The sequence below is a fragment of the Pogona vitticeps genome, chromosome 2 (assembly GCF_051106095.1).
Source record: "Pogona vitticeps strain Pit_001003342236 chromosome 2, PviZW2.1, whole genome shotgun sequence".
In the NCBI taxonomy this organism is placed as follows: Eukaryota; Metazoa; Chordata; class Lepidosauria; order Squamata; family Agamidae; genus Pogona; species Pogona vitticeps.
This window is the reverse complement of record NC_135784.1, coordinates 312121031-312138207: the sequence shown is the minus strand read 5'-3', so window position 1 is coordinate 312138207 and position 17177 is coordinate 312121031. Positions and strand designations below refer to the sequence as shown.

Sequence of the window (17177 nt, the reverse complement as noted above, 5' to 3'; positions counted from 1 at the left end):
CCCAAACTTCAGTGACCAGCTGTGGAAGCCGGTCTGGCCCCCTCCAGGTGAGGGGGCAGCAGGTGCAGCTGGCCGCCTGGATCCTTCCACCTGGGAGCACCCACCTGCTGCTCTCTGCTCCTGGGAGGAGAACCTGGGGGGTAGGGATTGGGGCGGGGGGGGGGGCTGGCTACCTGTGTCTGCGAGACTCCTTCCAGCAGCACTGCCGGGAGACGGGGAGAGGGGGGGGGGCAGTGGCCGAGGTATAGAGAGCATAGAAAAGGGAAGTTGGAAGGGGGCCTACAAGGCCATCCAGTCCAACCCCCCTCCCCCTGCTCAAGGCAGGAATCCCAATCAAAGAAGATCTGACAGGTGGTTGTCTTAAGTTTTCCTTGAAGGCCTCCAGGGTTGGAGCGCTCACCGATTCCCGAAGTTTTTCCTGATATTCATCTGAAATCTGGCTTCCAGGTTGTGTGTCCTGCGCTCTGGGATGATCAAGGACAGATACTGCCCCTCCTCTGTAGGACAGCCTTTCACATATTTGAAGAGTGCTCTCCTGTCACCCCCTCCGCCTTCTTTCCTCATGGCTAAAGATGCCCAGTTCTTCCAGCCTTCCCTCCTAAGGCTTGGTATAGCAGAAAATGCAAGTGCCTTCCAGACAATGGCTGTGCTGATGGATGGGGATGATGGGAGGTGCACGAAGCCCATCTGAAAGGCACCCAGATGGCGACCGGTTGCTGTAAAAGCAAGGATGGGGGGTGGGTGGGGAGGGATGGGCTGGTGGTCATTAACGGCATGACTGCTTGGTTTTGACGACGGCCCTCTTTCCTTCCTTCCCTCCCTCTCTCCTGGCGGGGCGTCTGGTGGGTTTCGCTCCCTCTCAGGCTCCCGCCCCCAGCAGCAGATCGCAAAGGATTCCCCCCCCCCCCCAGTTCGAGGAGCCAGAATCTGTTGCTACGACCCACTGTTAGTCCCTGTGCCGACCGTCCAGATATATTGGTGCAAACGTCTCCTGGAACCTCACCATTAAAGTTTCCCCAGATCTCCCTTTGGCTCCCACGCTTGTATCATCGCCCCGCTTGCTCCCGGGGACGCCCCCCCCCCCGCGCGCGCGTGTGTGTGCAGGTTTTGTCCCTTCCGTCTCTGGACACCAGGGGGCGCCCTTGTCCTGAGCTCAGCCCCCGCCTGGACCAGCCGAGAAGGGGTGGGGGGGCGCTTCGGGGGCGGCTGGCCAGCGATGTCCTTTTCCGAAGGGGGTCCCCAAACGGAGACTTTCCCAGGAGTGGATTTTCTCTCTCTCCCCCCCCCACACCATCCCTCAGCTGTGCATTAATAAGCCATCGCCCTGCGCGGTTTGGGGGCGAAGGTGGCCTCCGCGAAGGGCAAGGATGGCCGAGGACCAGCGGGCGCCCCTTCGGTGCCGGGCCCCGGCGAGATCCCTTTCGGGACGGCCCCTCCCAGCGGGGGGGGGGGCGGCTGGCTCAGGATTCTGGGCGTTGGAAGACACCCCCCCCGACGCTCCTGGCTGCTCCCGGGCCCCTCCAGGCGAAGGGACACCCCCCCCCCTGCCCCGGGGCCGGTCCCTTCCCGTCTCTATAGAGGGCCGCCCTCCCGATGCCGCGGCAGATGGCCGGCTTCCTCTTTGGGAGAACGGACGTCGCTCCCGGGGACCCTCCGCGGGCCTGGCCGTGCGGGGTTGGGGAGGTCCGGGGCCCAGGGTTGACCGCCCAGGAGAGGGGCCGGAGAGGTGGCCGGAGAGCCCCAGAAACCTTGGGCGCGGCTGGGCTCCAGACGCGGGGGGGGGGGGTTTCCCTGCCCGCCTGCCCTCTCCCCCCCCCTTCAGCCCCTCTAGGGCCACCCCGGGGGTCTCGGCGGGGGGGGGGGCGAGGGGGCTGGAAGGAGGAGGAGAAGGAGGAGGAAGAGGAGGCTCTTGGGCAGCAGGGGGCTGCAAGTCGGGTGGGGGGGAGCGTCACAGGGCCACTGCTTTCAGGGAACAACGGTCCCCCCCTCCCCCCCAAATTCTCTCCAGATCCCGCTCTTGCTTGATCCCCGCCAAGGACTCGCCTTCCTTCATGGTTTATTCATACGCGAGCGGAACAAACCCGCAGCAGTTATACACAGTCTGGCATTAGCTTATTGTCACCAGGTTCACGGCATGGGGGTCGGTGGGCGGGGTGGGGGGCAAACGCCACCCCAAAGAGGGCACAGGGCCGAGCTGGGTTGCCAAGGGCCGGGGGGAGGACTGCTCCTGCCCAGCCGGCGCCCCGTCCTTTGGGAAAGCAGAGTGGACGGCACCGCTGGGGTGAAGGCAGGCAAGGAGGTCTCTGGAACAGCCGGGAGGGATCACACACACACAACACACACAAGCACGGCAGATGCAGGCACACCGTGCTCCCTGCTGGCTCAGGCAGGGGCGTCCCATTTACTCAAGCAGCAACCCCCTCCGCCTTTCTGCCACCTGTGGGGGGGGGAGTTTATCCTGATTCTAAATTGAAGCACGAGAAAAGTTTGGCCAAGGAAAAATAAAACCAAGCAACAAATTCCTCCCCCCCCCCCCCCGCTTCCACCAGGGCTTTTAGGAGCTGGAGAAATAACGGACCCTCCACGCTTTTGTGTGGATACAGAGTGCATGCATTTGGTCTCTCTTGCAGTTCTTGCTCCTCTGCCTGATTCAGTTCACATTTTGTCTGGTCCAGTTGGCTGTTTATACATTAATTGGGGGGGGGAGCAGAGAGGGGAGGGGGCCAGATCATGGGCACCCCTGCCCACTGGGTCTTGCTCAGCCGTGCTTGGCTTCGGAGGACCCCTCGGGGCCCAGCCTTCGTGGTGCCAATTATTTCCTTGTCGCCAACAAGCGACAAGGCCAGGCAGGGGCTGGGAAGGTCAACCAGAAGTGCTCAAAGGAGCTGCATTGCCTCTGTCCTTTTGACACGCTCCGACCAGTTCGCACTGGCGCTCAGGCGGCTTTGCGTTCAGGACTGCCACTCCCAAATATCCCCCAGGCAGCCACCGTCCACGTGGCTGCAGCCACACCGGTGGATGTCCCAAGCCTGACGGGGCAGTCTCCCCACTTGTGGGTGATGTGGGGCTCTGAGTTCAACACTGCCCTGGTGGGGCTCTGACCTGCGCCACCACCTCTCCCTTGCCTGCGGATTGGTTCTCCGTGGGGAAAAGATCCACGTGGATGTGGGCTTCCCACCAAGGCGGTCCCAGGTGTGCAAGAGCCCCAGGAAGGGCGGCTGTGCCGTGGGAGGGCCCAGTGAGCGCACTAGGCCTGGCACCCCCTCCTCTCCAGAAGGACATGGGTGGAAATCGCTCCTGCCAAGCCGCCCCTGGCAATATCCAGGTAGCCGGCCTCCTGTTTGTGAAGCCCTCTCTCTCCCCTGCCCTGCCCTGCCCTCCCCTCCGATCCTGACCGCTGCCAGCTGGCAGGAAGGACGGCTTTGACCCCCGGAGCCTGGTTCCGCCCTGGCAGGAGAAAGTGTTCCTGGTTATTTTTAGCTCCCCCTTTCTGCCCTCCTGCCATCTGGCGCCTGCTGCGCCCACCGCCTTCATCTCAGGACGTTTCCGTCCTGTTGGCTGCCTCCCTCCGAGGGCTGGCAGAGCCCTGCTCACCGCACAGCCAGGCCCCTCCCCATGCGCTCGCTCACTCGCTCGCTCCCTTGCCTGGCCTGGCCTGGCCTTGCCGACCAGGCCTGGCTGGCCGCTGGCTGGTGATGGCGGTGGGGGCTTTGGCACCGCTGGCTGGTGTGAGCAATGACTTGGAGGGGCCCAGAGGCCGGTGGCAGCCCGGCCTTTGCTCCAAACCTCAGGGCCATAAACTCTGGATTAGTGGGAGAGAACACCAGCCATGGACAGGCACTCCTGCCCTGGGTCACAGGGTTGTTGTGCTTCCTGGTCAGGGTGACTGGCTTGCCTCTTTCTGCATTTGTGTGTGTGTGTGGGGGAAATGTGCATGATGCCTGAGGAGGAGGAGGAGGGCAGGGTCCTGCCACGTTGCGGCCAGAATCCCTCCAGGCCGGGCTCTGCTTTCCCGCTGGGGCTGAGTTGCCACCACGGGAAAGCTCGCCGGTAGGAGCGAGAGAACCACAGTGCTCCTCTGTTGCAAGTTTCCCAGCAGCCGTATTTGTAGGTAGACTGCCTCTGAACCTGGAGGTCCCATTAGAACGCCTGCTACGGCTGTCCTCCTTCATGAATTAGTTTGGTGCACTTTTAACGCCTCTCAGCTTGTGGCCGCTGCTCTGTTCCCTCGCGATCCACTCTGTGGATGCCTGTCCTGAAAGGAGCCGCTCACACAGGCTTAAATCGGAGTCACCGCAAGAGCAAACGTCCTGATGGACCAGGATGGACACAGGAGTGGATGTGTGGCTTCAGCCACGCAATCAGTGGCCAGAATCCTATTTGCTGTTCTTTGTTATGTGCCATCAACTCAGAACCGACTGACAGGGTCCCTAGGAGGGCTTTTTGAGGTATGTAAGGGGAGATTTTGCCAGTCCCGCTCACCCAGTGAGGTTCCATAGCTGAGCGGGGATTTGAACCCAGGCCTCCAGAGTCCTAGTGCATCACTGTATCCACTCCACCGCACTGGGTACCATTCGTTCATCATGCCAGCTTCGATGCAGCGGGATCAGTTGCAGCAACAAAGGGCTGCTGGTGGGTTGGTTGCTGCTTGCATTCCTCACCGCATGTCAGCCGCATGGCTTGTTGTGCCACAAGAAATGCAAGCAGCCACCCGTTGCCTAGTGGCCGTTTAAGTACCACTGCGATCACGGCTGCCTTTCCACTTCAGGCCACGACAGACAGGCGAGCAACAGGGTTCTAGCTGGTGTGTAGGAATGGGACGGAAGCCAGGATGCCCGTGTGAGGAGGCAGCCACCCTTGTTCGTCTGGGCGCCCAGACGAGCCACAAGGAGGGAAGGCAGAAGAAGGTGGGCATACGGAGGTTGCCCCAGAGAGACAGACAGAAGGACAGAAGGAAACTCCAGAGGAACCCTGGAATTCGGAGCAGGTTCTTCTTCCGGGGCCCTCCGGAGCCACCCCTTCCACCCTGGCCTCGCTGCGCATGTAGACTGGAGGGGCCCGTCCTGCCCTGAGCCGTCTCTGCCTCTTGAACAGTTCCCTTCACTATGGGCATGTTTGTAAGGGGTGCGTGTGTGCGTGTGTAGATTGTCTATGTACGAGGCTGGCAAGACAGAAACACAGGTGAGGTGGGGTGTTGGGGAACCGCATGCGTGCCTACAGGTTGTGGGGGGGGCTCCCATGTGAACCCCTTGCCCTCAAAACCTGGAGCCCAAGAGGGCCTCGTGAGCCTGGGAACTGGAAGCGGATCCGTTTGGCAGCAGAGGAAGGAAGGGACAGACCGGCACACGTATATATTCTGCCCTGTAAAATAATTACGATTTAAACTCCACACGGCAAAAGCCAACGTCTCCATGTTGTGGGATGGATTGTGGGAAGAGGCAAAGGGAAGCGGGGACATTATGGCCCCTTCTTCCCCCCCCAAATGAATCCTGGGGTGTACCCTGTCCCTGCTCCACCTCCGTAGCAGCCCCACTTTCTGAAGCTTCACCGGGGAATGCCCAGGCACTTGCAAGCTCCCCTTTCGGGGGGAAAAGTGGCCACACCAGATCTGTTCTGGAACCATCACAGAACGGCCAGAGGGCAGACTTTGGGCCCTGCTTGCCAGTCGGGCGCTGAGGTCTTCAAGCCCAGGATTTCTCCTCCGAGGCCCATGGGCAGGACCTTGACTCCTGAGCCCATGGAAGAGGCCTCCCATGCTTGCACTACACGGAGAACCAAGCGGCTGGGGTCTGTGGGTGGCGTCTCCGAAAGGCTCAGAAGGCCAACCGCGTGCCCCCCCCGACTCATGTGGATGTGGCCGTCCCGGGCCCCCTCAGGGTTGGACTTACAGGCTCGGGTCGACACAGCTCTGCCCAGAATTCTCCTACACAAGCTGGGGGGGGGGGGGCGAGCCGGCAGGCTGAAGACGGAGGCCAGGAGCATTGCTGAAGGCTCATTCAAAGAAATTTAAACTGAAATATAATTCACGAGCTGAAAGGGGTCCCATACAAGCCAAAGAGGCACACACACAGACACACAGGCACACTGGGGGGGGGGGGGCAGCGGCTCGACTCTCGGGCTCTGTGCCCTGGGATGATGGCGACCTTTGCCATCACCTTGGCTCCCCCTGGCTCATGCTCCTGCTCTCGAGGAGGGCACACAATTCCCTACCAGGCTTTAAGTCCGATGCGTTTCCCACACCACCAGGCCTTCTGGCAAACACGGCTCATGGCAGCGGGCGGCGCTCGACCCACTGGGTGGGCATCTTGTGGGCAGGAGGTCTCGCTCTCCCAAGGGTCCCGCATGAGCTCCATGCTGTGGTGTGGTGTGGAGGGAGCATGCCACGCCCTACGCAGTCCCTGGTAGGTAGGCTCCGGTCCCTTTGCCCCCCCCCCAGCAGCTGCTGACAGGGAGGGTGTCCGTCCGCCAGGCTCAGTGGGCATCGAAGTCCTGTTGCGTCCTGCTGCTCTCTCCTCGCCCCTCTTGCGTTGGTGCAGGTCCGGAAATAGCAGCCTCCAGCATGCAGTCAGCCGCTCCTGGCGCAGGGGAGGGGGTGGCCCCCGATGCCAAGCCGCCTTCCCAAAAGTTTCCTGTCGGGGTGGTAGTGGTGGTGGTGATGATGATGATGGGGGCAGAGCAAGGGGGCCCCAGGTTGCACCCCTCCAGAGTCGACGGCAGCGGCAGTTGGTGAGGTCAGTGGTGGTGGGGGGCCCCTCTTGGAGGTGGGGGCTGCCCTGCTGGGGGAGCGAACCACCCCTGCTTGCTACAAGATTTGGGCTTCTGCAGGGGGAGAAAGAGAAGGCAGGGGTCAGGAGGACTGTAGCCCAAAGGAGAGGAGGGGGTTCCTCTGGAGCAGATGGGGGGCCACCCACGTAGGTCACCCACGGCACCCCCAGGGACTCCAGACCCTCCCCCCCAAGGAGGTTTTTTTTTTTTAAAAAAACCATTTCTTTAAAGGTGCCAAGGTCTCTTCCGGCCCCCATATTATTATTATTATTATTATTATTATTATTATTATTATTATTATTATTATTATTATTATTATTATTATTATTATTATTATTATTATTATTATTATTATTATTATTATTATTATTATTATTATTATTATTTATTTATTTATTTATTTATTTGATTTGATTTGATTTGATTTGATTTGATTTGATTTGATTTGTACCCCGCCTATCTGGACCAATGGACCATATGTGGTGAGGGGCCATTTTGCCATGGCATGAGCCCCCCCGAAACCCTGCCCCACTCATTTTTAATTGGAATAACCTTTCTTGCCACTTGAAAGTACAGAAGGGCTTTTCAGTTAAACCCTCTCCCCCTTTTTAGATAAACCCAATTTTCACTTAAGAAAAACCCTTACATTTTTTTTTTAAAAATTACAATTGCAAAGTGGCCTCTTTGGTCTTGACCACCACCCCCCTTAGGAGGTCCCCCTCCAGCCTTCCTTTCCCAACCTATCTGCCTCCTGGTGTTTTGGATCACAGCTCCCATTAGCCCCAGCCGACGGTCAGGAACCCTGGCAGTTTCCATCCAAAACATCTGGAGGGCGCCAGGGTGGGAAAGGGTTGCTTTTCACCCCCTGGAGGGCCACGGGATCGGTGTTTCCGCACTGTCTCTTTTTCAGAGTCAGGGCAGAAGGGAAATGAGGAAGACCAAACCAGAGACGGACAGACCTACAGGAAAAAATATCCATGAATGCAGAGCTCTTTTCTTTTGAACTATAGCTCAGGGCCGGCGGAAAAGGACCTTCCTAACCCTCTGCTCTGGTGGTGCCTCAATGGGGGGGGGGCTTCCCAGGTGAGCGGGCCCATGACAGGTGAGGCCACAACAAGCTATATGAGTCTGATCCCTGACCCCGGGGCTCTTCTTTGTGTTGGCCACAAAAATATCCTAGGAATCAAGCGGAAACATGGTAAAACTCAGTAACAACAACGCACACACCCCTCTGCTCCCAACGACTGCTGCTGCTGTTGCTAAATAGAATGAGCACAACTCGACTGGATCTCCCTGGCTGGGTGGGTTCCCTGGAGCATCCGGGGGGCTGCGCAGGGAGGATTGGATGCCTCCCTTCTGCAACGGTCTGGGCAAGACCTTTCACTGCAGGCTCCCCCCTTGAGAAACCGCCCCCCCACCATGTGGCCCTGAAGGCGACGGGCACCCTCTAGACCGAGCGGGCTGGGGTGTCCACTTCCTGCTCTTCCTTGCAGCCCCTGGGAGTAAGTAGAACAGACCTGGAGAGTGGCCTGGGGCTTATTGAGAGAATGGGAGTAAGAAAGAGTGGATTAAACTGCAATTTACCCCAGTCTGTGCCGGAGCTGGCACAGTTAAATTTTCCTCAAATCCACAATGTGCCGCTCGCTGCAAGTAAGCCTGGTCTCTCTCTCCCCCCCCCCCCCGTGGTTCCATTGCCAGGGGCCTGTGATTTCTTGTAGCGATGCTACTGTGGTTCCCCCCCACCCCCGCTGTCTAGTATGTGTGATTGACTATATGGGTCAAAATTTCCAGTGGTAGTGGTGTGCTAGTGGGGCATCTTCCCAATGAAATTTTTTGAAGCATGACATAGCGCTGGATTGATATAACAAGATGCGACGCTGGAGTTCTCATTTGACAAAACAATAGACTGGAAACACATACCGAAAAGTAACTGTCTGGAGGAGAGATCAGAGGGGCTTACTTGAGAAAGAAGCTTTTGCTCTACTGGCCTCCTGTGCCCCATGGAAGGGTATACAGTGGACCCTCGACTTACAGACGGCTCGACTTACAGACTTTTCGAGTTACAGACTTCTCTGACTGCAAAATTTAGATTCGACTTGCAGCCGGAGAATCGACTTAGAGACCAGAAAAAAACCAAAATGGAATAAAAATAGAATAAAAACCAGTGGTTATGGGATTAATCGGTTTTCAGTGCATTGTAGGTCAATGGAGATTCGACTTACAGACTTTTCGACTTGCAGCCACCATTCCAATACGGATTAATTCCTTAAGCAGAGGGCCCACTGTACCAGTAGAGCAGGAATGTCCCCTTCAAGGGAGTGTCTCTTGTCTCTCCTCCAAAAAAGTGATTTTTATGATGCCTGTCCAGTTTAGCTAAAGAGTTTGGGTGGTGGCAGGGAGCAAATATCAGGCTGGATCCTGGCCAGAGACTCCAGGGCAGGAATCGTTTTGAGTCGCAAGGCTCAGCGGTCAGTTCGACAAAAACAGGAGGGGAAAGATGAACCCCCCCCCGGGCATGAGCAGTGAGCGGTGCATCACCCGTCAGTGCTCACTCGTCACAGAGTTCCCCCCACTTTTCTTTTTCTTTTTTTTTTTCAGAGGATGGGGAAGGGGGGGTGGGATCTTACACTCTGCTGCCCACAATTTCCAGCCAGGCTTGAGGCCCCCCCCACTTCCTGCAGGCTTTAAAAGGGACCGGGCTGGGGGAGCCCTGTGTGTCGAACCCCTCCAGGGGTGACAGCGAGTATGGAGATGGACGCACAATGTGGCCTGCCTTCCGCTCACTTTGGACGATCCAAAATCAGCAAGAGGGTAGCCCGAGCCGAGGGAGGAAAAGATGCCAACTTTCTGCTCCAGAAACTGAATGGTCTCTCCTGTGGCCTCCCCCTCCCCTCCCGTTCCCCCCCCCCCGCCCAAGGAGTTCTGAGAAGAGCTCCTGGCTTGCAAAAAAGAAACGAGGCAAGCCCAGTTCCCGAGCTGCCCCCCCCTCCCCCCCCCCGGGTGAGGCTCTACTCACTGGGCAGGGCCTTCATGTGGATGGCAGCGGCGATCAGGTCTCGGTTCTTGGCAGCCTCCTTGCTGTTCTTCTTCAGCCGGATCCTGAGGGCCGAAGGAAGGGGAGAGCAGGAGAGGTCAGACCGCCTGGCAGAGCCTCCCTGGCTTTCCGGACTCCCAGCTGGAGCCCAGGGGTCCCCAGCCTGGATTGCACCAAATCCGAATCCCCCACCTTCAGCCGGCTCCCTCCTGTTACTGCCTCTTTCTGTTGATGGAGGAGAACCGGATGTGTGGGGAGAGGCCGCCCCCTTCTGCTCCAGCTGCTGACCAAAGGATGGCTGCTTCTGCAGAGTCTGCAGAGCTACGCCAGGCATTGGCCAAGGGAAATCCCCTCCGTGCAAAAGCCCAGAAGTTACTGAATGAAGCTATTCTGGGGATGGGGGTGTGCCAGAGAGTGAAGCCTGGGAGGGGGGATGTCCAGAATCCTGGGTCCCCAGGAGGGTCAGAGTCGCTCCCAGGGCTGAGGTCCCCACCCCTGAACTGGCCGCCACAGCTCCCCACCCTGGGAGAGGCTGCCGCTGGGGACTGGACCCGGGGGACTTTTCTGCATAGCCGTGGCCCTCCCCCTAAAGCCTGCTTTGTTCTGGTTCCCTCCGGAGCCTGGTCTGCCGATCCCTGGCATTTTACCAAATGCGGCAGGAAACCAAGGAGCCACCTGGAGAGTCGAACTGGGAGAGGGCAAGAGCAGCAGGGGCCGAGGTTTTATGCCTCTCTTGGCTGCCGGTCCCAGCAGCTCTCAGCGCGGAGGCTGTTCTGCTGGGCCTACGAGCTGCCCAGAGCCTTCTGCTGCTTCCGAGAAGCATCTGGCTGTCCCCCCCCCCCACAGTGGGAACTGGAGGCCGGGGCCTCCGCTGGCCTCTTGGCGTGTGCCAGGGCAGCCCAGCCCTTCTGCTGCTCTGCCCTCCGGAGCGCCAGGCCAGCTTCCGGATTCCCGTTCTCGGCATCTGGAAGCCTCTGCGTTTCATCTCCCAGCTCCACCTCTGGCGACACCAGCAATTTCTGTCTTGTTTGGGGTGGATCAGCTCCAGAATCAAGGTGGACTCCAGCCAAAAAGACACAAGAGACTGGGCCTGGCGCCCGGCCGTGGGTGAGGCTATCATTGCCAGGCAGAAGAAGAAAAAGCCGGCAGCAGACTGGAAAGAGGTCTTTGCCGGACCGCCTGGCCTGGACCCTGTCAGGGGTCCCACCGGTGCTTGGTCGCTGGCTGTCCTGGGTCCTGACCTTGGGCTGCTAAGAAAACCTTGCAGGCGGGCGGGGTCACCCACTAAAATGCATCCCAAAGGGTCAAGAGGAAAGGGCAGCTGCGGTCCCTCTCCCTCCACAGCCAAGGGGTCTCCCCACGTTACCCAGCAAAAGCCAAGCTGGCCACTCACCACATCAGAAAGGCGAACGCCAGGATCACCGCCAGGACTAAGAAGGCGAAGACGCCGAGCGACACCAGCACCGCCACCTTCTCTGCCGGGTCAGGGCGACCTGCTGGAGGCAGAAGGAAGACAAAGGACGCAAAGGCGTCCAGGACGAGGGGCTGTGAGGACGGGTCCCCAGGACGGAAGTCCCAGCTGCTCAAAGACCCCGGGCTGGCTGGCGGGTCTGCGGGTGGGTGTTTCAGGGAGCCTCAACCCCCCCCAAAGCAAGTTCTCCATTCTCCCCTCTCCTGCCTCCACCCGCCCAGCGTCACTTCCCGCGCAGGGTCTGTGTGACGTCTGCTGATGTACGTACCGATCGGCTCATTGGGGGCCAGGGAGGGCTCCTCGGCGGGACCTTCCGGCTCGCACACCACCGTGGCTGTTTCGCTGGGCAGCACAGCTTGCTCTGAGGAGAGAGGAGAGAGGCGCTGGGAGGAAGAAGCAAGGCACTGGGGGGCACCTGGTGGGGGAGGCAGGCCTGGGAATTCAACAGAAAGGGAGAAGCCCCTCGTGGCCACCAACAGGGACCACGGACTGTTGCTCGAGGCCTGGGGTGACAAAGGACCTGCGGGAGAAGGAGGAAGGGATTGCTCCCCTTATCCCAAAGGGCTGGTCACGCTGGGGAGCGACAGGAGGCCAGAGAGGTACTTATTCGGCTACTGCTGGTCCATGACAGGTCAGGAGAGCCGGTCCAGAGTTTGCTAAACCCTGCCCGATTTCCTCGCCCTCCCAAGCCGAGAGCAAAAGAAAGGCGGCCGTCTCTTGCGATCGATCGAGGTTCCCCCCAATTTGTGTAAAATGAGCCTTTTTCTTTTGGGCGCACCCAGCAAAGCAGGAGAGGACCGGCGGACGGCTCAAAACAAAGCAAGCAACTTGTCCTGTGCTTCCCATTTTTAAACTTTTGGGCGAAAAAGCCAGTCGCTCTTGTTGGTTTGCACCATATTGGCAGAGGAGTTAAAAAATCTGCATTCTGCAGATGCTGGACCTCTTATGGAAAACAGCACCGACTCTCTCACCCAGGTGGCAGGTGAGGAGCCTCCACAGGCTGCCTCTTCCGAGGTCCCCCTGTTTTTCCACGCACCACTGAGGCATCCGCAGCCGCGTCCACCTCCCTCCCTCCTTCCTAGGACGGCCCTCCTTCCACCTGGCCCAGAGCCCCTTACCCTCCGCAGGCACGCCCCAGGCCTCGGCGCTCCACTCGCTCCAGTTGCCGGCGTCCAGAAAGTCTTTCGCGCTGACCTGGACGACGTGCTCCAGGCCCATGAAGGCGTCCGTGATCACCTCTGAGACATTGGCCGTCTCCACCTGCAGCAACCCAGGGCAGAGGCAGCCGTCAGCCCCTCTCCTCCCCAGGCGGGGGTCCTTCTGCCTCACAGAGAGTCAGCTCACGTGAAGGCAAAGGGGCAACTCTTTCCACCCAAAAGCCAAATTCAGTTCGAGATTTCTTTGCACATTCAAAGGGAGGGCGGGGCAGGGCAGGGCCAAAAGGAAATGGGCAGGGGAAGAGAAGCAGGCACCCCAAAGGCCAGCCTGTTTTGCCGTAAATCCCTTGCTGCACGTGAACCACCAGGCTTTGGATGGGGAGCCCCCACAGGAAAGCTGGAAAACCACCACCAGACTATGGAACCACGAGAAAGGGCCGTGTCCCTTTGGAAAGGACCAAAAATGGATGCCAGGGACGGATGCTCTCCACTCGTACCAGAAGATGGCAAGGCTAGCTGTTGAGTCTGTGGCCAACTCAGAGTTTTACGCAGGATCCTCCTGCTGATGCACGTTACCAACTGGGTGAGAAATGGGGAATGTTTCCAGAGCAGGCTCGCTCTTGCTCTCCTGGGAACGGAGCAACAACCCATTTGGTGCTTCAGTAATAAGGATAACTATGTGCTGTAAGGCCACCTTTCTGGGCTTTTCTGGGTAGAGAATACACACACACCTGGCTGGACCTTTCTTTCTTCTGGGACGGCGCCGTTTGCCCCAGGACCACAGAGGCTGACGCTTCTGGGAGGCCCCATGGGGAATCGAACTCATGGCCTTTGGCTCCGCAGCCAGATAGCTCAACCACTGAGCTGACCAGCCATTTTAGAGCTTCACATTCTTAAATAAGGCAGAAATCACTTGAATACGGGCCAGTTTGCACCACTGCACAGTCCGTGTATTTTGTGGCAAAAGGAAATTTTTTAAAGCATTTGTTGGTGCAAAGTCTCATTCTCAGCAATGCAAGAACTCTGATGAATGCAGCAGGAAATTCCTCCCCATCTTGACAGCGAAAAGGGTGCTGCAGTTCCTCCTCTTTGCGGGCCAGGGATTGATGAGGGAGGTTTGATCCCTTCCTGGTCTTCTTCTTGACAACCCTAAGCTACCGGCTTTGGCACTCAGCACTACCAAGTAGACAAGCAAAGTGTGCTGCTTATACACCGTTCCATAGTGATTAAAGGACTCTCTGGGCAGTTTACAATTTCATTATTTAATTCTGCAGGCTATCTACTGGCAGCCCTTGGTGAGCTGGATATTTATTTTGCTGACCTTGGAAGGCTGACACACCCTCAAGCTGGCTACCTGAGCTCATCCAGATGGAACCCAGGTGGTGAGCAGAGGCCTAACTGCAGTACTGCAGTTTAACCGCTGTGCCACGAGGCTCTCCAGCTGCCACGGGGCATGGCATGAAGTGCAGGGCACAACTTTTCAAGAGCAGGAAAAGCTCCACAGCCCTTGCGCCCATGGGGTTTTGTGTTCTGCTCCCTCTTGCTCAGAGTCCCAGAGCTGGAAGAAAAGCAGGGGGAAAAGACCACCCGAAGCAGCCCCACCAGTTGCAGGAACGGAAAAATAGCTCCCCGCCCCAGTGACACCTGCTGACCCCGATGGAGGGGGGGCATGCTTGTGCAGCCCTCTGCCCCTTGAGCCCTCGACTCACCACAGACCAGGAGGTGTAGATGACGGGCCGATACTGGAGCCGGAACCGGAGCTGGAAGTGGGGCTCCTTGGGCCAGGTGGAGGGGTACTCCCAGCTCACCCACAGCCGCCGGGGGGCCGAGGGCACAGGCTCCACCCGCAGGCCCTCCGGGGGGTCTGGCTTGACTGGGGAGAAGAAAAGAGAGGGTGTGTGTGTGTGTCTCTGTGTGACTGTGGAGTCCTGCCCTCTGTGGATCCAGCCGCCCCTGGGCTGGGTCAGCGCGGGGTGTGGGGGGGTTGGGGGGGAGCAGCTCAGGGGTGTGGAGAGCCTGAGGAAACTGAGGCAGGGAGCCAAAGCTATGGGACAACGTCCCTCAAAGGGGCAGGCAGCCTCTCCGACTTTCTCATAACACCAGGCATAATATGGGCAGCTGCCAGATAATATATTTAAAATATCTGCGTGCCACCTTTCGCCCTGAAGGATCTGAGGCAGCTTACTCTTTTTAAAAGAAACAAAATTAAAAGCTACATGAAAAAATTATTACAATTTTAAGAAGTTTATCAGATTACAACTCATAAAGAAGAGCTGTATTGAAAACACAAGTAAAACAAGAGAATTTTTTTAAAAAAGTCCCTTAAAAGAACCCTCTTGGTCAGCCAGTCATTTTAGAGGAAACCTCGTCTGAGTTTCCTGAAGAGACAGGTCCCTGTCGCTGCCCGAATCGCCTTTTTACAGCCCCTTTTCAAGTTTCTAGTTCTCATGTTTACCCCGTTCCTTCCCATCTCCGCCCTGACTCGGCCTCACCAGGACGGCTAAATCCATGGAGGCCGATGAGCTTCATCGGCCCAGAAGGACGCTTGGCCGGCTCAAAGGCTTCCCTCCTTCTTTTTTTTTTTTCCCAGGTGCCGGACTTACTGATATCTTTCATGATGATGTCCAGGAGGCGGAAACTGGAGCCCAGCGGGTTCACCTCCGTCACGTTCATGCGGTAGGAGCTCCAGAACCCGGACTTGCTGACGGTGCAGGAGAAGGGATGGATCGGATCCTGGATGCACAGACCCACGTCAGTGGTTGGAGACCTGGCCGTACAAAAGCAAGGAGAAGATTCGTTCCTTTATTTATTTAAAATATTTATATTCTGAATTTCTCCTAAAAAGGACTCCAGGCGGCTTCCAATGAAATGATACAAAAGGCTAAAAATAATAAAAGATTACAATACATATAAAAACAATTAAATAAATATATTAAAAATAATAGATACAGAGTAGACCTTTGGTCTAGATGGGGTATAAATCTAAATAAATAAATAAATAAATAAATAGATAGATAAAAACAGCATTAAAAACACATTGAAAAGCAACAAGACATAATACTTCATTTTAAAAACCTTCTTTAGATAACCAGTCACTTAAGGAAAGCCTGCCTGGAGAGAAATGTGTATTTGCCTGCTTCAGGAAGGACAGCCAAGACAGGACCAGGTCGGTCTCCAGTGGGAGAGAGTTCCAAAGTCTCGTAGCAGCCACAGAGAAGGCCCTCTCATTTGTGTCTCCGTGAACTGGAACTCAGGTAGTTTACAATAGGTAAAGGTAAAGGTTCCCCTCGACATTTAGTCCAGTCGTGTCCAACTCTAGGGCGTGGTGCTCATCTCTGTTTCCAAGCCATAGAGCCAGCGTTTTGTCCAAAGACTGCTTCTGTGGTCACGTGGCTAGTGGGACTAGACACAGAACGCCATTACCTTCCCACCGTGGTGGTCCCTATTTATCTACTCGCATTTACATGCTTTCGAAGTGCTAGGTTGGCAGGAGCTGGGACAAGCGATGGGAGCTCACTCCGTCACATGGATTCGATCCTACGACGGCTGGTCTTCTGACCTTGCAGCCCAGAGGCTTCTGCGGTTTAACCTGCAGCGCCACCATGTCCCTCTTTAGACTAGTTTACAATATGAGGGAATAAAAATACATGAAAAACAAAGAAGGCCATCAAAAATTAAAAGCATAATTCATATGGGTCAGTGAAAAAAAAGGGAGTACAATAAATAAAACACCCTTGCGGTCTGCTCTTCTAGACCGCCAGTTGCCAAAGCCCAGTTTGAATCGAAAGGTCCCTGACCTGAGGGTGGACAGAAGGCCGAGAGGGAGGGGGCCAGGCCAGCCTCCCTCGGGACCCCTGGGTCTTTTTATGGGAGAAAGGCAGGTTAACGCTCGCCCCTTCCTTCTCAGAGATGGGAGGCGTGTCTCTCTCTCTCTTCCAGACACGCAGAAAGAAAAAGAAGCAAATTATGACAAAACGGGTCATATAGTTGTCATATAGTCTTCGGGGGGAGCTCTGTGCAATTCATGACAGGAGTGACTGCAAAATGAGGAAACGAAGCACGGAATGGCACAAAGCCCAAGGATTTAATAAAAACCCAAAGTCCACACGCACACACACAGAGAGACCCCCGCCACCACTGGACCAGGATTTCTGCGGAGGGGTCAGAGGGCTGCCACGTTGCCCCTGATCCAAGGGAGGTCTTGGGGCTGCAGGCTGGGAAACGGCCTGGAGTCACTTTTCCCAGTCTGTGCCCTGGGAGGCGAGGCGGAGATGTGTCGTCCCCCCCCCCCACCACCACCAGAGACAAGGCAGGAGACCGATCTGGGTCCCCGCCTGGTGTTGTCCTTGCAACTGTGTTGGGGCTGGTTGGGGCGGGTGGGAGCAAGAGCCCGCCACATCTGGGAGGGCGATGCACTTGGGAGGGCGATGCACTTGGGAACCTTCCTGCCGTCTTCTGGGAATGCAGAGGCATGCCCTGGGGCTGAGCCAGAAACCCCCCGGGGGGGTGGGAGGCTTCTCCAGAGCCCAGACAGCGGCCACCGCCTCTGGCCCAGGGGCCCCCCTCTCCTATACCTCTTCAGGAGCATCATCTGCTGGTGCCTGGCATGCATAAGTGTGTGCACATGCACAGAGCAGGTCGTGGCAGAGAGAAAGCCCCCCCCCCGGGGGTTTCTGGCTCAGCCCCAGCGCATGCCTCCGCATTCCCAGAAGACGGCAGGAAGGTTCCCAAGTGCATCGCCCTCCCTTCC

General features: G+C 57.2%; 1 protein-coding gene across 3 annotated transcripts in view; it reads right to left on the bottom strand.

The window, feature by feature from the left end:
- Positions 1 to 6001: 6001 nt before the first annotated feature.
- The window catches only part of IL11RA (interleukin 11 receptor subunit alpha), a 55734-nt gene continuing 44558 nt past the window's right edge, over positions 6002 to 17177 (bottom strand). For 2 of the 3 annotated variants that reach the window (XM_072993034.2, XM_020800710.3), the window contains 7 exons: positions 15031 to 15194; positions 14137 to 14300; positions 12389 to 12530; positions 11539 to 11631; positions 11193 to 11295; positions 9782 to 9864; positions 6002 to 6819 (listed from right to left, as the gene is read on the bottom strand). In XM_072993034.2, the coding sequence (XP_072849135.2) occupies positions 6803 to 6819; positions 9782 to 9864; positions 11193 to 11295; positions 11539 to 11631; positions 12389 to 12530; positions 14137 to 14300; positions 15031 to 15194 (766 nt within the window). In that variant the 3' untranslated portion in view covers positions 6002 to 6802. The remainder of the gene's footprint in view (positions 6820 to 9781; positions 9865 to 11192; positions 11296 to 11538; positions 11632 to 12388; positions 12531 to 14136; positions 14301 to 15030; positions 15195 to 17177) is intronic. The other variant, XM_078384198.1, reaches the window with a different exon arrangement.